The sequence below is a fragment of the Lissotriton vulgaris genome, chromosome 6 (genome assembly GCF_964263255.1).
Source record: "Lissotriton vulgaris chromosome 6, aLisVul1.2, whole genome shotgun sequence".
Classification (NCBI taxonomy): Eukaryota; Metazoa; Chordata; class Amphibia; order Caudata; family Salamandridae; genus Lissotriton; species Lissotriton vulgaris.
This window is the reverse complement of record NC_141694.1, coordinates 1,284,634,374-1,284,661,005: the sequence shown is the minus strand read 5'-3', so window position 1 is coordinate 1,284,661,005 and position 26,632 is coordinate 1,284,634,374. Positions and strand designations below refer to the sequence as shown.

At 42.6% G+C, this 26,632-nt stretch overlaps 1 protein-coding gene across 1 annotated transcript in view; it reads right to left on the bottom strand.

Moving 5' to 3' along the window:
* Positions 1 to 26,632, bottom strand: part of SOS1 (SOS Ras/Rac guanine nucleotide exchange factor 1) — an 897,181-nt gene that overhangs the window by 743,811 nt on the left and 126,738 nt on the right. Inside the window, exon 2 of the mRNA XM_086927418.1 lies at positions 6,647 to 6,772. Coding sequence (XP_086783544.1) covers positions 6,647 to 6,772 — 126 coding nt within the window. The remainder of the gene's footprint in view (positions 1 to 6,646; positions 6,773 to 26,632) is intronic.

The following is a 26,632-nucleotide window of genomic DNA, read 5'->3' as shown; positions in this document are numbered from 1 at the left end:
ACGGAGGGAGGGTGGCCAGGTGACCTGGAGTGGAGGGTGGGGATTGTCATTTATGGCAATATAAGCAGCTTGGGATACCGGTTCGGCATTGCACAGCGGGCTTGTGGATAGCCGCCTTTGGGTGAGACAGGCCGGGACTGGAAGCAATGGGCGGCAGTTCCGCAGCATGTCTGGTTCTAGGACGGCTATTAGGCATGGCCGATGAGTGTCAGCTGGGGGATCCACAGGCGCACAGCTTCATTGCGTGGGATGGCCTGTTCTGTGTTGCACGGTACCCTACTAGATGCGCTGCAATATGCCAGAATGCGGGCAGGGGCTGGTTGTGTGAGTGGTAAGATTTAATTTGTTTAGTTATTTATTCATGCGTGTTTATGTAGTGCAGACTTTACCCGAAGGGGTCAGAGCGCTTCGCAATAGGAACAGTAATGATACACAGGAGACAATTACAAGTGAACAAATTAAAAAAGCAAAACGTTAAGTTACAGGAGGCAAAAGTGACAATGGTGAGCAACAAAATACAAGAGGTAGCAAACGGTGAATTACATGAAGAAAAAGTTGCAGGAGGCAAAAGTGAGGGGGATTTTATCCCGGGATACGGGGGGGTTCAATGGAAGTGAAGGAAGGCTGGGGTGGGGGGTCGGGAGCACGTAGTGGGGGGAAGGGATTTACGGTGGGCAGTTCTTCAGGGGGGGAACGAGCCTTGGGGGCAGGGCTGGATAATCCTAGCACAAACACTGACTAAAGGGAGAAGGCGCCAAGCGTACCAGGGGCAACAATTAGATAGCTATGGAAAAGGCAGCAATGGGCGGATGGCAGGGCAAAGGAGGGAGGGGCTGGGTTGGGGGGGGGGGGGGGAGGCCGTCCAATGGGAAGGAATGTCTCGGATAAGGATAACAGGGTGGCGGGAGGAATGACCAGTTTGCCATTGCTTCCGTTAAGGTACAAATTAAATAAACTCAGTCTCTGGAAATTAAAGGTTGTGCTGTGTCGCCATGTTCGCTGTTTAGTTCTTAGTGCCAGCAAGCAGTTTTCAACGAGTGTCAGAGCAAGGATCACAACATTATTTTAAAAAAATAACAAAAAACTTTTTTTTTTACTTTTGGAACCCCGCATACATGAAACACATCATTTTACGGGGCCACGAGCTGGTTGTGCCAGCCATAATAGGCAGAAGAAACCATAAGATACACTTCAATGGATGCGGAGCAAAAGTGAAGGCGACTTTTACTAAATTATTCTTTCCTCGGACGGTGAGTAGCCTGGGACTATCCAGTCGAAACCAACTGTTTCAAGATGCCCAGAAACCCGTAACGTAACGGGCACAGTAGCTTTCTGAATTGACACTAAACAAAATGGCCAAACAAAGGACAGCGACTTTGCTAAGCGCGTGTTTGAGTTCAGCTGACGAAAAACATATCGGAAGCGGTTGGACCATGAATGCTAAATGCAGTGCAGTTCTGCTGTGTTACAGCTCGTTTCCCGCTGTGGCGATTGATTGGCCTCATGGGGTAAACCAGGGTGAGAGAGGGCTGTGGCTTTCCCGTTTATCTTTGAAGGCCAGGATGTGCTCAGCAACGGGCAGTGGGTTCCGCAGGCGGGCAATGCTGGTCTGGACGGACTGGGCACTGCTCAGTCAGAGGAAATGGGCGGGAAACATTACAGAGTCCTCGTACCTTCCGTGGGAAAAGCAAAGCACCTTCCCTGGAAGGAAGCGCCTTACTAACAACAAGCTCTCGGCATTGCGTGGTGGGGGCGGGGGAGCCGCTTCCTTTGAAGTCAGGGTAGTATCGGACACAGATGTGCTTCGGTGATTGCTCTCTAAAGCACGCTCACGCGACTCACAGACAAACAAGTTGCTGACAGCACAACTTGAAAACAGAGAGCCAACTCCTACCCACTGTTTACCAGTAGTGTTTACTCAGAGAAACTCTGGGCTAAATGTTTAGTCGGTACAATTGTCTAACAAGCCATATGTTCTCGGCATTGCGTGGTGGGGGCGGGGGAGCGGCATTGCGTGGCAGGGGAGCGGCTTCCTTTGAAGTCTGATGCCGAGGCTCAGACAAATGGTGTGCGATGTGCGAGGAGGCTGGCGATGTGCACGCGCATGGCTCACATGCACGGTACCTAATCCGCAGTTTGGGTAGACTTTTGAAAGCCTTACTATAATCTCGCCAAACAAGCATTGCTAAAGCAATGCTGTAGGCGAGACCTAAGGATTCGTCAGCTGCCATAAACTGCATCCGCTACACAGATCCGATTAGAGCTAAACCTCCTATACTACGAAACGATAAGCACAGGTGCTTTTCTAAAAACTGTGCCATAAGTTATGACAGGCTACACAGGCTCCCTCGAGTCCCTGCTACGGTTAGACATCCGCTCTAGCAGCTTTCGGCAAGCAACCTGTGGAACCTTAACCCAAGCAACGTAGCTTTCAAATTAATTATTAAGAAGCGCACTCAACTGCGTTCCTACTCTTCCGACAAGTTGACCCTTGCCAAACGTAAGCATGCATGAGCAGTAATCAACTCTTACCAGGTGGCCCCTCTTCCATCATACCTAGCCTGCACATAAACTTTGTATTTAAAACAGAGGTTCCTGGCACTTAGACTGGGCGAGTGGCATCTTTTGAAACATCTAACTCTTTGGCAAAGTCCATCAGATGAGCTTGTGTGCAGGGGCTGTGCGGAATCGTTCAAGTCTCTGGAGCACTGATGACCCTGCGTAGGTCAAAACTGAAGCCTCAGTGGAACAGATTGGGAGTCCGGTCATGCAGGCAGGGCATTATTGCGGCACTGACACCGGAAAACACGGCCCTAAACATCAGCTTCACAATCTTTGTACATCTCGCATACCACAAGTTCAACCAGAAACCTTAGGCCCGGTGTCAAAATGAGGAAACTGATAGACATACCAACGGCATACCTTTGAAGTAGCCTCTCAGTAATTTGGTGTCCCCTGGTTGAGCTTCACAAAATCGAATTTGAATCCATCTTTCACATCAAAAGTCTGTGCCCCCATGATAACAGCAGAACCTTGTCAAAGGGACCATGAAATTTCAAGTTGTGTGGCTCAGGAAAAGACAACACCGAAATGTTCAGTTACTGATTACTGGAACTCTGGGTTTTACATCAAAATTGGTGTCCCCTGGCTCAGCTTCCCGAAAACGAATTTTGATGCATCTTTTAACTTAAAAGTTTGCGCCACTTAGATAACAGTAGAACCTTGCCAAAGGGAGTATAAAACTTTCACTTATGTGGCCGAGGAAAAGATATAACACCAACGTTCTGCTACTGATCACTGTAACTATAAATTGTACATTAGGTTTGGGATGGCCTAAAACAGATAAAATCTAACTCAACCTTGGGAACTGACTCAGCAGACTATGGTTGATTTTGTTGGAAGGCACAGTACTAAGCGCACCAGCAGCTTAAGTCCCCCTGATTTCTGACTGGTCCACGACCATGCTCTTTGAGCTAGGTTGCACTTTTTCCAGTTTGGTGGCTTACCTGTTTTTAGAAGGGACTTTTACTCATATTAAATATATTTATGAATACAACGCCACCTTGTGCTTACAAATGAGCGACAGGCATCCTACTCCTATATATGATTTATATTCAAAAATTGTATTGCCTTATTTTTATTGAGTATGTTGGGAGAAGCATAGCGAAAAATGTTTGAATAAGGTTCTAAGCTTTTCTCTTTTATATGAATTGTAATTATTTAATTAATCAAACAATAAGTAATACCTAAAGAGCAAGTAACTGCTCACACCAGTCACGCTGGTCCTCGTAACACTGGCTTGGACACCGGCTCTGCTTGGAATTGACCGGAAGCTCAGTGAGTCGCATTCTGGTGGGTCAGGGGGCCAATATATAACGCCGAAACCCGAGGGCCAAGAACCAGACGCAAGGGAGCCGAGAGCCAGGGACCGCTGCAGAGACGATGCAGCTGCTCCTTGCTGGGGTTGCATGTGACATCTCTCACGCCTTCGTCAATCAAAAGGCAAACGTCTGCTAATGCGTCACGTGTTTTATTTACATCTTTAAAATTAGCAGTTTGCTGTAGCCATTGCTTGACTTTCTCTCCACATACTTTAGTAATTCTGTTCAGCTTTTAGCTGAGATGCTTTGATTGTTTATAGGCAGAGACCGTACTATACAGGTGATGCAAGGCTCATTACTAGGATGGAAAGGCAAGGTCAGCTCTGTACGCTGAAGCGGAGGAACGGTTTAGCAACCATCCAGCAATCGGGTATTTATTGAAAGAAACAGTGCAATGTATTTCAATTATTATATGATCTCTTTAAAGTAGCATAGCTTTAATTAATGGAATGATAAGGATTTGTCAGAGGGCTGACCTTTATGGGCTAGATGCACAGCTTTACACACGATTTGCTTCATATACATATTTAGATTTCGGCAGGTGGGTTATTCCGTCACAACAGTGACGGATATCCCGTTGGAGAAATATAAATCTCATAAGGCTTCTGTTGTGCCTATCACTTTAATGTTATCCCTGTTTAGAGTGTTATGCCAGTATGTATTCCATGTTCTCTCTTACCTGTGTAGTTCCATATTCTCTTTTCTGATCCTGGCGGTTGCTGAGGCAGGATGGTGAATACTTGTACTGCTGTTCTTGATGAATAAACTCTCCTTAATCAACTCCTGGATCTCGACTCCTTCACTTCATTTTGGCGACGCTCCGGTCAGTTGTCTGTACAAGGACAGAAGGATGTACGCAGGGCGGTAGAAGATATGGTGTGGTCTTACAATACCACAGCTCATGGAGTGACTGATTTAATTCCGTTTGAGTGCATGCGTGGGAGGACTCCCAGAACTAAGCTGGTCCCGCAGTGGCTGTGGGAAGGTAATGTTGCTTCTAAGGTAGTTCCTGGGAAGGTGGGTAGAGTTGAAGTGGGCGACTTGGTTAAAATCAAGTTAGGACGTAGGGAGTTTGGCATGAATAAGTTTTCCGATCCCATGAGGGTCAAGGAAGTACACAAATGGCATGTTGTGCTAGAGAATGGGCAAAATTGGAATTTTCGCAGGATTGCCTTGTACGCCAAGACGCACGTTCCTGATGAGAAAGTGGTTGAGCAATCATCCAGAGATGTGTCCTTGAAAGGTGATCCTCTCCTCAGGGATTCCCAAGTTGTTTCAGGTCCTTCTCAGGGCGCATGTCACTTCCCAGACTCTTTCCCTGTTACTCCCACCTGTTCAAGGGAGTTTCCCTCTGCTCCTCGGTCTGCACGAGGAGTGTCCTCTAGTTTGAGTCGCACCTCCCATGGAAGGACTCTTCGTGTTCCCAAGAAATTTGATGAATTTGTCAGATATTGATTTTTTCTCTTTGTATTACACTGTTTTTCTTTTTTTTTTTTTTTTTTTTTTGTTTGTTTTTTTTTGTTTCCTTTAAGGGGAGGAGATATGTTGTGCCTATCACTTTAATGTTATCCCTGTTTAGAGTGTTATGCCAGTATGTATTCCATGTTCTCTCTTACCTGTGTAGTTCCATATTCTCTTTTCTGATCCTGGCGGTTGCTGAGGCAGGATGGTGAATACTTGTACTGCTGTTCTTGATGAATAAACTCTCCTTAATCAACTCCTGGATCTCGACTCCTTCACTTCAGCTTCCTTCGTCAAAACGGTGACAAAATATTTCGGCAGGCAGTATATACACCACCAGTGTGACGGAGTAACCGGTCCGTCGAAATCTGAATCGGGACCATAGAGGCAAATCAATGGCTTCACAAAACCCTACTGTTGACCAACTGAAATAAATGTACCTTAATATTGTATTTACAATATTACGATGGATGACATTCATTAATCTTGATTATGATAACGATTACTGTGATTAGAAGAAATTATTCTATTAATGGGAGGATGAGAAATCCTATTCAAGTTATTGATAGATATCATGTATTCTACAGGGGTAAATTATAGGTGAGTAGTAAATCGCTTAAATCACCATGACTGGCGACTTGATTTTACCAGTATATATATATATATGTGTGAGACAGTCCGTTTTATGTACACATAACTTCTGCAAACCGTGTCAGACGACTGCTTTTGAAAAAGACTTGGAAACTGTCACAATAATAGGACACTGCTGCCTAAGCACAATCCCCGGGGGTTTGAAAACAAGTTTTGTATCATCCTTTTGCTCTATTGAATAGAGCATACTATTAATTTCCAACTTCCACAAATAGGAGTGTCGTCTCTGCACTGCAACACACTATTTCATCTGATATAATCTTGTTTGATGATGGTGAGCTTATGAACTATATTTTTCATATTCTATGTATTCCTATGACACAACAATATTTGCCATCAGATTGATGGCTGATCCACCACATGCAAAACATGGCAAGCCAAGCAGGGCATCTTGATTTTCTGTTGAAGTGTACAATTATGTGTTTTTGTTGCTTTCATAAGGGGTCCATTGGATCCTGCCTCATTCAAAGCCTAAGCTCCGAAAATGAAGTTTTGGTCACACAAAAGCACAAAGAAACTGTGTGTGTGGCACACTAACAGACTGCCCTGCATTAAGCATACAACTGCCATCAAGCTGGTAGGTTACAACAATGCGATAGAAAATGACTTGTCTTTTACACGCTTACTATCAAGCTTTAAGTGGTTTACTGTACCTCTACATCTGTTGCGGTCCGAGGCTGAGCTTGGCACAACATACTTAACAGTTGTAGAATCAATTCTTCAACATATTGGAGAGCATCTTCAGCGGATGTAAGGTTTGGATGAACTTGTATTTGAACCTACATGAGAAAAAGAAGTAGTAATAATTAAAACTGTGTTCTCCCCAAATTAACCTCTATATTCAGTACATACAGTATAGATCGTATAGTGCCAGGAATGAAATATCCGAGGCAATTTGCAAAAGCCATATTCTTCTTAATATGAAATAGCTTGAATAAAGACAGAGGTTGCATTAACAACATACATATCCCTGAATGAAGCAAATGATGAAAAGTTTAATCACAAACTAAGGAGCAGGTAGGGGTTTTGGCAGAGCAGGAGAAACGTTTTATGACTGTGTTCTTCCCACCATGCTGCATCAAAGGGTTTTCCGCTTGATTAAGAGTCAGGGACATTGCCAGCGGTTCCTTCACTGAACATTTAGCCGAAGCCCAACCGCCAAAGAAATGCTGGTCATAGTGCTAGTCATCCCAACCTTTTTAGAGAGGGACACCAGTCATACATATTCCTTCCCAAAGCTTGGTATGCATTGCATGGCAGACAAAATTAATACTGGCCAGTAGAAGTTCGCACAGGTGAAATGAAGATGAATCCAAGGAAATTAAGGTTGATGCTTTATTCAATCGAAGAGCACAGTACAAGTAATCCAGCATAGATCAGCATCAAGGAATCGCTGACTCTTACAAAGGATGCACATCAACATGACATATGTAACATTCCACATTCAGTAATGACATAAAAAGAATGTGTATGATTAAAGGAGCAGTACAAAGGTAAGCAACACAACACATCCCCCTTTCTAATAATAAAATAAAAAAAATAAAAGAATAAGAAAACATACATTAAGTGGAAAGAAACTACTACCAAAAATTTGTGATAAACCCTTAACTATTGTTAGTGATATAATCTTTAAGCCACAAAGGAACCACCCTCTTCCTTGAGGAATGGCGGAGAGTAGGATCCTCACCAGAAACCAAACAATCTTCCATAGGAGTGACAACCGAATCCTCAGAGATGTTGCTAGAAGATTTTAAGTTATCACTTTCAGAAACAACCACGCTAGAATTAGGGACATCACACGAACCGGAACAACTAACCACTCCAGAATTGTTAAGAAAATTCTCGTTGCCATTAGAGTCATCGACATCCAAATCTTCAGGTTTCCACATGTGGTTAGGAACTTCAAGCCTAGAAGAGCAACTCAGATTACATCTGGCAACTCTACCTAAATTCCAAACTTTCCCATTGCTAAGTTTAACAGAATTCTTTAAAATTTCCATTACTTGGAAAGGTTCAGAAAAGGTAGACTCACCTTTCTGTACCTTAAAAGGTTTTTTAATTCTAACCCAATCACCAACATTTATCTTAACCTCTTTTGATCCATGCTTCAAATCATGATATTTTTTACTTTTGTCATGGACCTGTACTAACCATGCCTTAAAAGGATGCACATCAACATGACATATGTAACATTCCACATTCAGTAATGACATAAAAAGAATGTGTATGATTAAAGGAGCAGTACAAAGGTAAGCAACACAACAACAGGTAAGAGCTGTGGGGCGGGGCAGGGGCGTGGTGGCAGTCGACAGGATATAAACAAATCCACCTACTTTGTGCTCCTACATCGCCAACGGGGCGATTTGGCGAGCGCAAAATAAGTGGTTTTATTTATTTAATATTACTTATCAACATGGTCTGTCAACTTCCACCACACCCCCACCCAGCCCCCCTCACCACACTTACCTGTGCAAGCCGCCACTGCAGTAGGCACAGACAAAAAGCTCCCAGTACAAGGTGTCCCTTACATTTTTGATTTGAAGGAAAACTGATGCTTCAAGAGTATCTAGAAAACAAAAACATAGGCTGAGAGGAGACTTTAAACATGGCACCACTCAGCAAACTTCACTACGCGAAAGAAGTAGCTGTGGTGACATCTCCATTCACAGCAGTAAAAACCCCACCAATCAGGCATGAGTCTCTAAATGTAGACGTGGCGCTCTGCAAGTGTGGCGGAGGTCACGACCTATGCCTCCCAGCTTTCTTCTAGATAGACAGTTGCCAAGGACTAAATAAGGCCCCCCAAGTCTTTAAACCATGTGAGAAAAACATTCAATGGACAAGCCTGTTGAAAAAAACAGCAATCAACAGGTCAATGGAATGTTTTAAGCTGCAAAAGATGGACAATTTCACTGAATGCAGGCTTTTAAATGTAATTAATGTGGTAACAGCTTTATTAGCATTTCTAGGAGATGTGGTATTAGTCATAAACAATGGAGTGCAAACTCAGTCCTGAGAACGCTTAGGGTAGTAGACAATCATACATTGTGGCAACTCTTATGTCAGCTGCGTCATTACATGGTCAAATAGGAGACATGCATTGGTGCAGGTGATTATTTCCACACCAATTGCATAAACAAAGATATGCGAGCCCCACCAACGTAAAGGAACAGTTGCAGGAAAGAAGGGGGAAAAAGTTGGTGGGAAACATCGGCTAACCAGGAAACCCAAAAGGGTGAACAAAAGACTGCTGCATCTCTGGGGCATAATTGCTGCCTTTCGAAGTGAAACACTAAAGCTGGAAGAAAGGTCGTGCGGCGGGGGTTTGGGGGAGGGGGGCTCAAAGGGGCAAGTACACATGAACCCACCAGGCTTACCGTAAGGGAAAATGGCAGTGTGTGTGTGTGCGCGCAACAGGGGACCCCAAGTCAGACTGTTAAAGACTCAGTCATCATATGAAAATATCACACCTGAGGTGAGGAGCAGAATGCCATCTGTGGCTATCCATGGGCTGTAACGAAGTATCATGTCCCACGCTTGTGCATAGACAGGGTTGAGTCGGCCCTTCTGTACTTCCAGTTTCAGAATGCACTCTTGCCTTCCGCCCATCTAGATAACTCCAGTCTTCATCCCAGTAAACCGGGCATAGCAGGAGACTTCCATGGAGACCGTTGTGGCGGTCTGCCATGATGAAGGCCAGATCCGCAAATCTGGAGGTCATTATTCTGGCATGGGGTTTGGGAAATAATTCCAACAAGAAGGTTACTGGTGTTCTGTTGAGGTTGTGGCCGTCACTGTGTCCCAGAATGGAGTATGGATTGGGCAGCCCCATAACATGTGGTAAAAATCTGCATCTCCCAGCTGGCTTCTGGGACAAGCAGCCTGGCTCACCGATCAAGATGCTGCATCTTTCATGCACCCTAGTTTCCTCATATGTCGAGAACACTTTCATGGTCGGAAAGTGTTTCCAACACATTTCCTGTGCCACTCATTTGTTGTGAACTTCAATGTATGTTCACCCTCACTTATTTGTATTACTGTATTATTGGGGACTCCTAGAACCCTGAAAGCTCTTGCCTTAGCGTTCACCATTCCCTGTTTTAAATCCCATCTTATCCTCTACATTAAGGATCTCCTTAAGGTTAGAGTGGTTTTGTCCTTTTTTTATTCCTTTTTTATTTCTATCCCATGGGGATGAGTTTGTTCTCCTTTACTCTGTATTTCCTACCCTCCTTGTCTTTTCCTCTTTATTTTTCTGTCCTTTTTCCTCATGCCACACTCTTGTTCCAAATATCTGCTGATATTCTACATTACTTTATGACTAAAAAATTGTACAGTGAGTAGCCAAGTCAGACTCCTCTTTCTAAATTTTTTTATACATGCACATTATATATTTGAATGTATGCATTTGCTGTGAGTAGTTTCTTGAAATGTTAACGGTCTTCTTAATCCAGTTAAAAAACAAAGGGTTATTATTAACCTATCCAGATTGAAATGTCAAGTTGCCCTCCTGCAACAGATTCATCTCACAGACAAAGACTTAAGTTCCTTAATAAAAAAACTGGGTTGGTCACTCTTTCTGTTCCTCTGCCAAGAACGACAACAATCATTTGCAATGCAATAGTTCTCGCATTTGCGAGAGTTTAAGCTATTGGCTTTGAAAATTACAATGCCTTTTATATATCTTTTTGAAAAACAAACATAAATAAAAGGCATTGTAATTTACAATACCAAAATCTCAAACTCTAGCAAATGCAAGACCTATTGCATTGCAAATGCTTGTTCAGTATTGTTAACATGTTCTTTCGTGGACAAATGCAAATACTGACGATAAGTTCTCAGCTCAGTTCAAACAGGCAGGCCCTGGGCCGTTGTTTGACTAAGACAGTTTTTTACATCCAAAAATCTTTATTTTTAAAGTGACAGTGAAAAGGCACATTTAATCTGACAACAAGATACAAACAGTATTTCCTTGATGGATCAAAGTATGAGGTTCTCTGTAACTGTCAGTTAACGCAGACAGTATGGCGGAAGTGATGCAGAACACAGCAGTGGCCGTGGCCTCCAGGGGGCTGTGTGGTTTCAGCAGAGGAGACTCCCAGAATTAGAGGCCATGACGTGAGAGCACTGGGAGAGGCTCTGGAGTAAGGTGTTAACAGGAAGAGATCAGAGTTTGGCACCAATAGCGAGGATGAATAGTACAAATTAGCGATGAAAGGAGGAGCACAAAAGAAAGATTTGGTGACCTGAGGCTGGGGGCAGAGATCAAGGAGCAGAGGTGTCAGCGGCCACAGCATGTTGTGGGCTCGGACTTCAGCGGGTATAATTTGTGAATGGGGTACTGGGGTGTAGCAACATGGAATCGGGGATAACCCGGGAGCAGCAGTTTTAAAATGAGACATGAAGGGACCTCAGAAGCACTTTGCAAGGCTATGAAGCTTGGGACAGCGGGCATGTCAAAAGTGAATGTATTCAATAGCTTGAAGAGGGTAAAATGACCTGGCTTGATGACCCTAAAACAGCCTGGGATTGCGACGGGGCAAGAATATTATTGTAGAAAAGGATCAATGTGGGGACCACCACATAGAGGGTTTGATCAAAGTTCATAAAATAAAAATGTGCGCACTGAACGGGTTTTCGGGCAGGCAGACTGCGGGCTTCTGTGTGGGTCACTCGGGTGCCCTCAGCTGGCAGCAGAGTGTACTTCGTTTTGAGGAAGATACATAATATAACAAGCATTTGCAATGCAATAGGTCTCGCATTAGGAAAGTTTGAGCTATTGGTATTGTAAATGACACTTTTTATTTATGTGTTGGTTTTGAAAATAGCGAAATTAGAGTTTTAACTTTCGCAAATGTGACACCTATAGCATTTGTAATGCAATATGTGTTGTATTTATGTGACTTAGATGTATTGCTATTACAAATAACAATGGCTTTTATTTTTTTTAATAACTAATACATAAATAACATTTATTGTAATTTATAATGGAATTAGCTTAAACATTTGTAAATAACTTTTGTGAAGATTATGTTCAGTGTATTTTATGGTGACGAAAATCCAATAACAGAAGTGTAATATTAACATCTTTTTGTGACATTTATAATAAAGCTTGAAACATTGAGAGAACATATTTGAACCGGTTGTTGTTGAGTGGTTGCACAGATTGATGTTGTGGTGGCGCTGAGTAGTGATGTGGTGGCGATGAGTGAAGCTGGTGCGCTCAGTGATGCTGTGGTGGCGCATAGTGATGTTGTGGTGCCCCTGAGTGATGTTGTGGTGGTGCTGAGGGATGCTGTGGTGGTGCTGAGGGATGCTGTGGTGATGCGATGGATAGGTCGAGTGAGGGCGATAGAGTGAGGGCGATAGATAGATTTACTCTGTTTGGTAAACACCCCCTACAGAAATTAATAATGAAAAAAAGAGAACACTAGCATTCTACAGCATGCACAAGATCACTCAGTGAAATCAGCAGTGACGTGCCTCTAGAAAACTACCACAATTATTGCAGTTTTTTTTAAAGGTTTATAACAAGAGATTTACACAAATGCAAAGAAAGTATGTTAATAAAAATCAAATAAAATACTAGTGGTTGTGAGTGGGAAGCGGTATACAAACTAGGGAGCAAGAAAGCCAATGGTCTCCCACGAAGTGCTGAAATAAAAAAACAAGCACTAACCACCCAAATTGCACCAAATGAAAAGAAAAAATGGATATAGAGTAAACACTTGTATACAATTCCAAGTAAGCTATATATAGACTTGTCACAACTATACAAAAACTATAGTTCATCCAAAATATGATATAATGTACTCCAAAATATGATATAATGTGCTCCAAGTGACAGCACAGTGCAAGTAAACACGTATTAGGTGCATGGCGAAAGTTAATTAAAAAGAGAAACGACGTCTCTGTTTTGGCTTATACAATAAATTATTTGCAAGGGCACAGACTTCACCCAATGTGAAGGCTGCAATGCATAGAATTATTTTCAAACGGTATCAGTGGAAGCATAAGCGTTTTGACCCCTTGCAACACCTTTTCATGGGTCTTCAGCAAGACAAACTAAATTTAGCATATTACAATATAAAAAGGTATAGTTATGGGCCCTATCAATGGCAGCTAGAAGAGTATGAACTGCTGAGGTAGCTACACATCTTACTTCTACTACAGCAGTCCAACAGTATCCAGATGACTAAATAAGAAATATGTATCATAATACACACAAAATGCAAGTGTTAATGATTGAGTGCCAACGGTCACACCGGTAGACCCCTGCTGAAATTAAGCCCCCAGCCCAAGAACGCGCTCATTCTAGGCGCTGCCTACAAAGGTTAAAAGTAGAAGCAGCGCTTACAAACATTATTGTATCTATTTTTTTGAACAGTTACACCTGTGCCCGTTAAAGGTTTGTTTAGATAAATGAAAACAACTTTTAAATTCCGAAACTTGAAAACAGAAAATGAAATTACATTGCTTCACATTTACAGGTAACCCGCAATCCACCAGGTGCTAAATGTTAATTATTTACAGCGGCAAATTAAAAGAAGGCTAGGGAGACGTGGAAGTGTCCCTTTATCACAGTGTGCATCATAGCTTGTCAAAAGGGAAGTAGTTATAACAACGTGCTCAGCTCACTGTGATACATGTTGGAGTGTTGGATATTACTATTGCCACCCAATTATTAAATAAGTCCGTTATTGCGACCTCCACAGGGACGGGTACCGAATGTGCTTTATGAATTACACTTTATTATGCGCGAATATGAGGAGCACAGATAGGCAAGAAATTCACCAGTAAAAGAAGCGCGGACACAAAAGTGAAAGCGACCTCGACCGCACTGTGTTAATTAGTGATAGAATCCGCAACAGGGGAGGAATGCAGCTGTGCACCACTGCGCTCTCCCGAGATCCAAACGCCATGGGAAGGAATGTTTAGAGAGGAGTGAAGGGGGCTGGTGAGGAGCCAGTGAACGGTGATAGATTGCAGTGATAAGAAACAGTACACAGACTGTTTACTGTAGAGATGTTTGTTAGAAGTATGGGAGGGGTGCTGGGTCTGCCTCCTGTTACAGTGAGGGGCCTGGTGTGCTTCCTGTGTGGGCAGCACAAGAGCACAAATGTTGCTGTGGCCTCGACACCTTGGCTGAATAACATAATAAGCAAAACACAGATAACCTGCACTTTTGGGTGTTAAAAAACAGAAACAGCATATTCCTTAAGTAATATGTATTACAACATGACCAGAGTAAGCGCCAGGAATAAAACCACAATGTGCGCACCGGTAGACCCCGGCTGAAATTAAGCCCCTAGCACAAGAACACGCTCAGTGTAGGCGCTGTCTACAAAGGTTCGAACTTGAAGCAGCGCTTGCTAACGTGATTGTATCCACAGTGAGAACAGTTACAACTGTGCCCGTAAAAGGTTTGTTCAGATAAATGAAAACAAACTTTAAAATTCCAAAACGTCAAAGCAGAAATTAAAATTAGATCGCTTCACATTTACAGGTAACCCGCAATCCCCCAGATGCTAAATGCTAATTATTTACAGAAGCAAATTAAGACGAGGCCAGATACATTTTAATTATTTACAGAGGCAAATTAAGACGAGGCTAGAGAAACGTGGGAGCGTGCAATGCACCTTGGACTAGCACTACCCTTCCCTAAGGAATGTAATCATAATACGCCCACAATGCAAAAGTTAATGACAATCTGCTAACAAAGCGGCCGAAAGGGGAGAAAGGAGGGGTGAGTGTAAGCCGAGGTGACAATAAGCGCCGCTGTGGAGGGAGAGGGGGGAGCAAGATAGAGACAGAGCGAGCCAGCGATCCGGAAGAAGAGATAATAAACAAGATATGTTACCACTGTTGCTGACCATGTTTATACAGCACGCACTGCCCGTGCAATGGAGGGCGGGGAGGGGCGGGGGGAAGGGGGGGCGTGATGTGAGTGCAGGACAACCCCGAAGCCCAAAAACGCGCTTGAAAAGGGAAACCCTGCAGGCTCTCATATATAGTTCATTCATTTGTATTTTTTAGGGTCAAAATATGAGGGGGGAAATGCAACTGCCCTTTCCATTTCTTCCTCACATTTAAAACACGTGCTTCTCGGTAAAAGGGAAGAGAAGTCTGACTACACATGAGGCCAAATGACAGGGAAGAAGCGCAAAGTGAGTGGAAATGCTACGGTTCTCTAAAGAGCAGCTTCTCCGCTAATGTTTGCTTCCCGCCTATTTACAGGTAATATTTGCGAGTGAGAGCGCAGTTTTATCCTCCAGCTCACGTGCGGCTGTTGAATGTATAGAGTTGTTTTAATTATTTTTCAAGCAAGTTAAGAATAAAAAGGCACCAACTCGCAGCGAGGTGGAGCAAGTTACGATGCGGGCGGGTGGGGTCGATTTGAGCTTGAAAAATAAAAAAAGTGCTGTTCTTACCAATCACTCTTGCAAGCAAGGCGGAAGAGACGCCAGCGGCACAGCTCCTATTTTGTGTTGATCGCGAGAGTGCCGCCGCGCTGCCCGCGGCGACCCGGAAGCTCTTGGCCGGCCGGCCAATCCGCTCGCGGCCGACCAGAAGTCCCGCCTCCCGAGGTCCGCGAGCTGCCGGCGCATGGAGCGCCCTGCCGTCCGGTGTAGCCCGGGTCCCCAGGAGGGGGCCAGGGAGAAGGAGGAGTGTGGCGCCTGTTGCGGGGCTCCTCTGACCTGAGGGAGCCCCGATTGAGAAGAGGAGACGCGCCGTGAGGAGCCCCGCCGGAAGAGCGCAGTCGGTGAGTGGGGCCCAGGGCTGATGCGAAGTCTGTGCGTGCCGGTGTGTATGCCTGTGGGGTAGGGGGGGGAGGGGGGGAGGAGGGGAGTGGGGGGGAGGGGGGGGGAAGGAGGGGAGAGGGGGGGAGAGGGAGTGTGTGCGCGTGTGCGCGCGTGTGTGTGCGTGTGTGCGTGTGTGCGCGAGGGAATGTGTGTGCGCATGCGTGACTGTGTGTGATTGAGAGAATGCGAGGCAGGGGATAGTGTGCCTGTATGTGTGCCATATGCCTGCGTGTGCATGCGCGCGCCTGTGTGTGTGTGCGTGCATGCAGAGGGGTGGGGGCTGCCTGTGTCTGTGTGTGAGCAAGGGCTTTGCACCGCGCATGCGCAGCTATCAGACGCTTGCTCCCGAGGTGAAATCTGACCTCGTCAAAGCGCGCTTCTGGTAGCTGTCCACATTCCTAAATACGGGCCACAATAGGTCTGAAGCAGACACCTTCAATGCTCACGCATTGAGGGTAGGTCTGCTCGACCTAAAAAGCGCTCTCTGGCTCCTTGGCGGTAAGGGAGGTGGTAGGTATTGGCGTAACTGGTGGCTGCTCCAGCTAGGGATGGATGTTGAACAGAAGACAAAGGAGACAGACTGCTGACTAAATACAAAGCCAGCTGAACACAGGGCGAAAGCAGCAACATTAAACTGGATTACAACCATGCCGAGCAATGAAAAACAAAGGCATTAAACGAAAGGGGGAAAGACGAAAGCTCCCCAAAAAAGAGAAAAATGAAAGTATTATTCAAACTGAGGAAACACAAGCGCTCGAGAGCAACACAAAACTTCCACAACAAAAATGGAGAAAAAAAAGCAAGCAGTTCAAACAGAGAAGGCTACACAAGACCACTGCACAAAGAGGGTACATTATGAGAATAATACAACAAGCCCGCAAGTGGTGCGTGTGCAACTGCCATCGTGGTAATCTGATCCAGAACAGATGGCACCATGTGAGCTCCCAAGACTGCTTGGCCATGGGATCCCTCATGGATCCCCACGGATGTCCTCTATCCATCTTTTATAATAGAACGCACACACAGAGCCCTTCTGCAGCGCCCGCCCCCGGGAGCCAGACCGAGACCCATCATTGTATGTATGCTGAATTACCACGATCGAGATATGATTCTTACGCTGGCTAGGATGAAAGGGGTCTTGATGTTCGAATCCCATCAGATTATGATCTTCCCCGATTATACAAGACTGGTCCAGCAACACCGACAGTCCTGCCAGGCGGCTAAGGCGTGCCTCTGGGAGAAAGATTGCATACTACATCCAATTTCTGCCCCTACTTCAGGTAATATACAATTCCCGAACCATGTTTTTCTATACTCCAGAAGCAGTTTTTAACTGGAAAGACTAGGTCCGACACCTTAAACTACATACCTCAGCATACCACAACGGACTCCTCTGGGTAATCCTGCAGCATGCAGCCACAGCCGAAGGAAAAACAGAGACACCGTTACAGGTCGACTTGGTGCTCCAAGATCCATGATGAAGAACAAGGACACACCTCTGCATCGGCAACTACCACTCAACAAAAATTAACCTAATCCAAGCTAATGGAACTATCACCGGAACATTACAATTCCTCTCATAAGCAGTTGTCTGACTATACGCCACGGGCTGGTACACCTCAGAACCTTTTGCTACCACGTTCTATTGATAGGATGATTCATGGGGGTTTGCGGATCCATTGGATGGACACCTTGTTAACCCTCCGTTGGGGTGGATATCACATTCCATCTTTAACAGATGCTTCAACTGTTTTGAGGTTTTGTAAGAGGGGGATAAATGTTAAAGGGGACTACAGTTAAGTATGGTAACCCAATGCATAGAGTCAGTCACACTAGGGAAATGTTCCTCTATATCGTTGCACCACAATAACCTATCATTACAAACCAATGTTGGCAAAAACAGGGGAGGCCACACTGGAACATATGCAAACTGTGATCCAGAATGTAAGGGTCACGATGGATAAAATAAGTGAGATGCGATACTCAGTCAGCCACAATGGATAAAAGCAGACATACTACTGTTACAGGAGACGCACCTCAATGGCACAAAAACATCCTCCCTGGCCCGATATGGATATATATACGTTTTTCAAGCGAGGCTCCTGGGGGGTGGCAGTTCTGGTATATCGTCGAATCCCACTCCTGGTTTCCCACAAACACATAGGCCCACATGGGAGGTTCTACCGCTCTAGACCACAGGACCATATAAGGCGAACTAATAGTAATTGCCAGCTTCTACACTCCTCTACCTCTTATCCAAAGTTACATAGGGCGCCTAGTGGATGTCTGGGGGATGCTTCCAGAGTGCCTTGCAGTTCTGGGTGGAGACTGGAATAATTAAATGAATGTATCTTATGACAAGGGAAGACCTTTAGGTAGGGTAGCAAGACCTAGGGAGTCCAGGCTTAAATCATTCACAGACATGGTTGGCTGGGTAGATACCTGGAGAGCGCACAACCAATATGAAAAACACGACACATACTACTCCTCCATACACGACGACTCCTATAGGATAGACTATACTTTCATCCCAGACCGCTATTGTCAGAGGGTAACCGACGCTACAATTATGCCCTGAAGACGGTAAAACCACTCCCCAATTGCGATACAGCTCTTGATGGGCCCACATCGGCATTCACTCCAGTGGAGACAGTCCCCGTGGCACCTGCAAAATAGAGACTATAGAGCCCACATCTGCAAGACACTAATAGACTATTTCACCGTTAATACAGAAACTGCCCCCCAGGGAAATTTGATGGGAGACCATGAAACCTATCATTCGAGGGGTAGACATTAGCTATAACTCAGCAGCATGTAAACGCTGGAAACATAACCTAACAACTTGAAACTTGGCAGACAATACTGGAGCCAGGGTTTGGAGGCTGGGGCTCACGCGACACGCAGAGAATTACACCTTGCCCAACAACAGTACCGAAGTGAACTTTCAGAAGAGGTGCAACGCGCATGGATGGCATCTCTGAGCAGAATTTATCAATGGACAAATTCCGTAAACTACTATACCGTTTATGTAGACAGGCCCTGAAACCAATCCATATACCCACTATATGCAACATGCAGAGAGAACCCTTAACAGATCCGGACGAGATAGCACACAGCTTTGCACAATTCTATTAAACAATATATGAGTGAGAGGAAGTTATACACATCTCCCTCATAGGGAGCTTCTTTGTCGATATACCACCAAAAGCCATACCAGATGTTACACGGAAGGCCTTAGATACAGCTATCACTCTAGAAGTCCTAACGCATGTAGTATCAGAACTACCAAGAGGTCGAACACCCGGCCCTAATGGATACCCCCGTGATTTCTATAAGGCCTACATGGCCCAATTGGGACCTCACCTCCTCAATGTCATTCAAGAAGCGGTTAAAAATACCAAGCTTCCGGTGAAATGGAGGCATACTGAGATTGTGGTATTCCCTAAACTGGGGAGGCCCACTGAGCTACATGCTTCCTATTTCCCTTCTGAACACAGAGGCAAAATTACTTGCCAAAATCCTCACCAAGAGATTAATGCCATGTATGCCAGAACTTCTCCACTTAGATCAAGCAGGCTTTATGCCCCGCCGTTTCACCCACCACAATATCATCAGGGCCCCACAACGCAATAGCAGAAGTAGATCCCCTAGGCAGACCAGATGCCTTACTATTGTTGGATATGGACAAGACCTTTGACTCCATAAGCTGGACTTATCTTTTTGTGCTGCTAAAACTATAGAACTTTGGTCCCCAATTTATAGCAAGCGTCACCTTCTGTGGCTAGCCCTGACCCTTGCTGAACGGACCATTGCAAAACTATGGAAAGCAGACACCCCTCCCACGTTCAGGGCATGGAAAAATGGAATAGACTTCAGTATGGGACTAGAAATATCTATCTTTCAGGTACAAGGATGCCCGCAGAAACACACAAAAATATGGCGGTGACAGGCAGAACCCGAGGTCTTACATTGGGACAGCAGACAACAATCTCCAACATTATAGTTATTGAAATTCGAACCTTTGATCCGGGAGTGATGAACTTTGTAAAATCTCACAATTGGAACATGGATGTTGCCTGGGGGTGCCATAAATCCTCAAAGAGGAACCAATGTATTGGGTGTAATTGTTTTAGTTGGCTTCTTATAATCTGTGAGATAATACCAGATATATATATATATATCGAGACACAAGAGGTGGCAAAAACAAAGGGGGAAATGACCAAAAAGGGGGCAGGGTAGACGCCCCCCGAACTCCTGGGTTTGATGTGAGGGCCATAAAAGGGCTCCGCGAGGCAAAATAGAAAATCGATTTGCGCGGGGGATCGCCCGGTACAGCGCACCGGTTGGAGATAGTTGTAAATGAAGTGGTGGTGGTGGTGGTGGTGGTGGTGGTGCCATTTTTCAGTCCAAATAGGTACAGATAGGTCTGCAAACAGGTCTTCCTCACGTAGCGCATTCGTATGCGCGTGGGTGCTTCCGGGTGCGCTTACGCAATGCGTATCACGCGGACGCGGCTACGCGATACGTCACGATGATGTTTTCGTTCACGGCAATAGCGCTAACGGTACGCGCACCGGGGCGCGCCGCAAGACTGCGCTCACCGGTACGCGCACCGGGAGCGCTCCAGGGCAAAAAAAAAAAAATGAAGAATATACATATAAAAAATAGTATTACATAAATATACAATATAGGATTAATTAAAAAAATATATGTTTGATAGCAATAGAAATTTGCTATTAAAAAACCTATGAAATTCACTGAAAAAACCATAGGTTTCACAACAGTTATAGTTCGGAATTAGCATTTAAAAAACCTATTACATTCACTGAAAAAAAAACATAGGTTTGACACCAGTTATAGTTAGCAGGAAATTTTACTGACATAAAACCATTGAAATTCCCACGTTATAGTTAGATGGACTCACTATAACTTGCGCGCCTGCAATGCAGTGCTGATGACGTGACATATTACATCACTCATGACATGGTCAGTGACATCACTCATGACATCACTGATGACACCATCCTTGTGACAGAGTGACGGACTTCCTTTAAGTGTAATGTTTACCATGAAGCACATTCAAAAATAGAAACTCAAATTTTCAACAAAAAAAAGAAGATACCCATACCAGTTACAACAACCAATTCAGTAATTCCACCATCTAGATACACCTCCAATCATTCACCAACAGTTCTATATAGTCACTCATGCAAATACTCTCTCATCATATGTAGTGATACACCTATACATCCTGTTACTCACCGACAGTCATCCAAAAGTTACTCACACACATACTCACACATGCAAAAAAACTATTGAACATCCATTTATTTGCATATACAGCTATACACGCACTACCACTTTACTTCTAAGGAAACATACACATACTTACTCTCTAAAACAATCACTTATAGAAAAACATACTTATTTAAACAAGAACTCTTTCAATCTCTCACTCTCACATATACTCACTTAGATACATCAATACTCACATATACTAGATTAAAACATATGTAGTTACTGATAAAGACACTAGTCAGACAGTCATTCAGTCACTAACACGCACATATACACACTCATCCACCCATACAGTCCTGCACATATGCGGTCTTCAAAACACATACAAACAGTGAGTCAGTCATTGATGCATCTATGTGTTAAGTAACACCCTCACCAAACCATACAGACACTCATACTGATACTAAAAACAACATCTAATAACCCATATACACACACGTAGCTACTCACCAACCCATGCAGCCACTTATACACAAAGTGAAAAACTGATACATATATTTAAATATTTAAACATTACTCGCTAATATATGTATTCACTAAGATACACTTAATAAGCCAGTTAACTAAATCAAATTTTTTTTTAAAACATCCATTTAGACACTTATTTAAACATTTATTCTTCCATCAACCTTTACATATACATATATAAAACATTTATTTTTCAGAAAGACACACATTCACTGGATGGTGTCATCAGTGATGTCATGAGTGATGTCAATGACCATGTCATGAGTGATGTAATATGTGACGTCATCATCAGTGCATTGCAGGCGCGCAAGTTATAGTGAGTCCAACTAACTATAACCTGGGGATTTCAATGGTTTTATGTCAGTAAAATTTCCTGCTAACTATAACTATTGTCAAACCTATGTTTTTTTCAGTGAATATATATATATATATATATATATATATATATATATATATACACACACACATATACATACATATACATATATACACGTAGCCGGAGGGCCAAAAGACCACAGATAAATTAATAAAATTTGCTATGGGAAAAAATATTTCCTTGCTGAATGATAAATCTTTTTGTTGAAAAACTTCAGTGATTTGCAAGTGAACTCTTCTCACTTAACACACCTGATAAGTATTTTGATATGGATTTGGATACTTTTAAAGTGACTGCTAGAGGTTTCATTATTAATTACATAGCGGCCAAGAAGAAACCAGCTTTGGCTGAAACCTCCTCCATTTTACAACTAATTAAAGACCGTAAACACAAATATTTTTCATTTGCCAAACCAACTGCATACCCCGTCTGACTCAAGCTAACAAAATTTTAACAAACTCCACCCTTAGTGCATGTATGTGGTACATTTAAGTTAACGCTAAATATTATGGTGGACGTAATAGAGCAGGTAAGATGTTAGCCTATTATTTAAATATGCAGAAGGAAAAGTCTAAAATAATTTTTATTTCGAATGAGCAAGGTCACAAACACTATCAAGATTCTGAGTTCACAGGCTGTTTTGTGGCTTATCAACAATTGTATACTCCTGAAAGATAACCTTTAGATAAATAAGGAACTCCATTAATTGGTCGCCATTATTCCCAGGTTTCCCCACCAAAGGGTGGATCTCTCTCTGCTGCAAAAGGATATCAGTATTCACAAAATGTATGTTGCCCTCGCAAAACTGCCCCATGACAAAGCGCCCTGTCCTGATGGATTTACAGATGAGTTTTAATTGTGTTTTTCGAAAATGTCAATACCAAAATTCTTTTTTCTATTCTCCTAATTTTCCTCAATAACTGGAGTTGGTGGTTCATTCCTCGAAGCTATGTACTATTTGCTCCTAAAGAAAGATCAGAATGTATCTGCTTCTAAATACTACAGAACCATTTTCCTTATTAATACAGATTCAAAAATTTTTGCAAACACTTTAGCCCTTACAATTAATACATTCTGTTCAAGGTAGATACATTACAGATAACTCTAGGAACGTACTTAACGTTATACCTGCTGCTTCCTACAGCTTACTACCAATTGCTGCAATTACACTAGATACTGACTGAAAAAGTCTTTGATTGAGTAAAGTGGATTTTTTTGATGAAAGCTTTGATTTGGTACGTATTTGGTCCCAATATTTTAAACAACGTCAACTTGCTTTATTCTACACCCAAATCATCCGTTTGTCAGTGGTCTCCAATCTGCTTATTTTGACTTTAAAAGGGGTACATAGCAGGGCTGCCTTATTTTCACGTTAACATTATTTTAGCCCTAGACTAAAAGAAATGTGCAGATCAGATGGCTATGTAGGTTCCAAACATAGGGATTATGATGTTAAGTTTACAACGTATGCAGACAACATTATTTACATCAAATCCTGAAGCCACCATTTCAATTTAATTTTGTTTACTACATGGATATACTAGGATATTAGGATACAACTTGACTATTTATAAAACAAAACATTCATGCCATTAAATACATCAAATCTTAAAGACATAATTGCTAATTCTGGCTTCGCATGAAATTCAATTCTATTAAACAATATACAAGTGAATTTCGCATGAAATTCAATTCTATTAAACAATATACAAGCGAAACGAAGTTATACACATCTCCCTCATAGGGAGCTTCTTTGTCGATATACCACCAAAAGGCATACTAGATGTTACACGGAAGGCCTTAGATACAGCTATCACTCTAGAAGTCCTAACACAAGTAGTATCAGAACTACGAAGAGGTCGAACACATTCTCCCCATCAATGATTAACAAATTGCTATCAATGTGGAGAACATAAAACAGAAGCTTCAATCCCTCAGCAAAGGATAGTCACCCTTATTTCTGTCCTGGTGGGGCAGATTAGACACTATTAAAATGCTGCTGCTACCAATTGTTAACTTTCATCTATCAATGATCCCTGTTAAGATTCCTCTTACATTTTTTACATCAATTTACACGATGTTAAGGAAATTCTTATGGAACGGTAAGATGCCCAGCATTCGAAAGATAAGGGTTATGGTTGAACGCCTTACACATTTGGAGCTCAATTTCTCCGGACTCAAATGTGATTTTTACAGTTTGGAGACCCAACAAACTTAATTCTGTTGCCATTTTTTCAGTCCATGAATGGTACATTTTACACACAAACCTCTCCTATCACAACCAATTTCATATTCCTTGCTAAGCCTTTTTGTTCTTCAATCCCCATTTCCAAATTAGGACTCTTCCCTATATGGGTTAATAAAACCATCAAAATAAAAAACATTTCTTGGCAGTATTTGGTTCTATAAATGTGTCAAATATGTAGATCAACTCAGTATAGCTAATCAATACAGGTCATTCCAAACATCCAAGCATGCTTTGAAAATGCGCTCGTCTTCGAAGTGTACATTTCACCAATTGATGCACTCCATTACACAAGCCTTACCTATCACATCTTTACCAGCCTCACAATTGCATCATGAACCCTCCTTCATTACTCATGACTTTAATGCTGAACCAAAAGCCTCTGAAATTTACAAGGCTTTAGATGTCTTCAGAGATAAATCCTAAGTGGAATCGCAATGGGAAACAGATTTTCATCAATCCTTTCCGATCCAACTGAGGAATAAAATCAGGTCCAAAATCCACACCAATTCTCGTTCTGCTAGCACCAATTAAACATAATATTTATTTTACAATAGCTTATTGTTAACCCCATATTCTCTTTGTACAATGAAAATATCTACTGATAGTAGGTGCAGGTTATGTAATGCTGATAATAGTGACATTTTACATATGTATTTTGACTGCCCGCAAATTCACTTTTTTTGGTTAAAGCTTTGGGACAAGATTGCTCATATATGCTCTGTTCAATAATGTTCTTTTTTTGGGGGGGGGGCGGAGGGGGGAGGAGGATTTTCTTGTGCCTGGAATGTTGATCCAACTAGAACGTTTATGGATTTTCTGCTTGCTTTGCAGATAATTACTTCAAATTGTAAAGAACCTACACAGATCACGTTATGGTGGAACTGTCACAGCCACAAACTTGATAGAGCACTCTCATCCTCTGTACAAAACATTATTAAGAGGGACTTGTTGTGGAAACCTTTGACTTCCTTGCATCCTACACATACTCTAGGAACATCTGCTGAAAGCATGGCATTTGAACCACCTTACGGTTTTTATTTTTATTAATTATTATATTACTTTTTCTTAGTTCGGTTTAGATTTCCGGTGGCTTACCATAATAAACTTATCAAAAGGCAGGGAGGTCTCCTTAGAAATCCAATTAGGGACAAGGAGCAATGAATGGAAATGAGAAAAGGTCCCTATTCTACCTAGATTTGGAAAAAGTACATACACTTGAAATTTATAAACCCATTAATATCATAACCACGTATCCAATAGATCACAACAATAGACGAAAAACTTCAAAAACAATTTGAAATAGTATTTGAACAATTGTACAAATGATTTAATATAAAAATATTACATTCATAGTGCCATAAAAACAGTTAAAAAATGGTGTCAATTCACAGAAATTTGTTATCCTTTTTAAACTTTGTAGTTTATGTACTTTTTCCAAATCTATGTAGAATAGGGACCTTTTCTCATTACCATAATAAACTCCTACTATTGGTGCTTTCAGTAAGGAGTCTTCCTTTTTTCTCTTTCTTACTACATAAATTCACCCAAAAAGTGCTTTGTACTTTTTCCTTTCATAACTCTCATATGAAATAGGGCTCTAAAGTTGTCATTTGCATATTTTCTTTATCGATAATATTGCCTGCATTCTATTATGTTCTAGTTTGCTCTATTACTCCGTTCTTGTTACTAAAGCATTTTTTAAGCTCAAACTTTAAAAAAAAAAAAAAAGAAGAATGGGAGGGGTTTTCTGGCCACGACAAAAGATGGCCGCCTAACTTGTGTTATGCTATGTTAGGTTAGTGTGATTTATAAAGCGCACGAATACCCAAAGGTGTCTTGGCGCTGGACCTTAATGTAGCCTGGACAGAAGGAGAAGAAAAGGATTAAATCAATAAAATTAGTTAAACAACCAGGTTTTCAGATTTTTTCTGAAGGAGATGAGGGAATTGGCAGCACATATATTTGCTGGGTGAGTGTTCCAGAGTTTCGCTGTACAGTAGCTTATACTTCGACCTCGACCCTCGACTGTGACCTCCCCAGTTTGCCGTTCGAATTCTTGGTACCAGCATCAACCTGGCATAAGTAGACCTTAGACATCTACCTGAGTGGTACCATGAGAAAGAACTTTTTAGTGATGTTGGTCCAGTATTGTTCAATGCCTTGTAGGCAAGGCAAAGTACTTTGAACTTGATGCGCCTAATCACTGGTAACCAGTGAAGTTTCCGAATGGCCTCTGAGATAGATTGGTATTTTGGTACATTCAGCAAGAGCCTAGCAGCAGCATTCTGTACCATTTGCAGTCTTTTCAAGTGTTGCTTCTGTAACCCAAGGTAGAGGCTGTTACAGTAATCTAATTTCAATAACACTATCATTGTCACCACCGTTCTCCTAAGGTCTAGGGGAATGTAGAGTGTGATCTTCCTCAGTTTTCTTATCAAGTAGAATG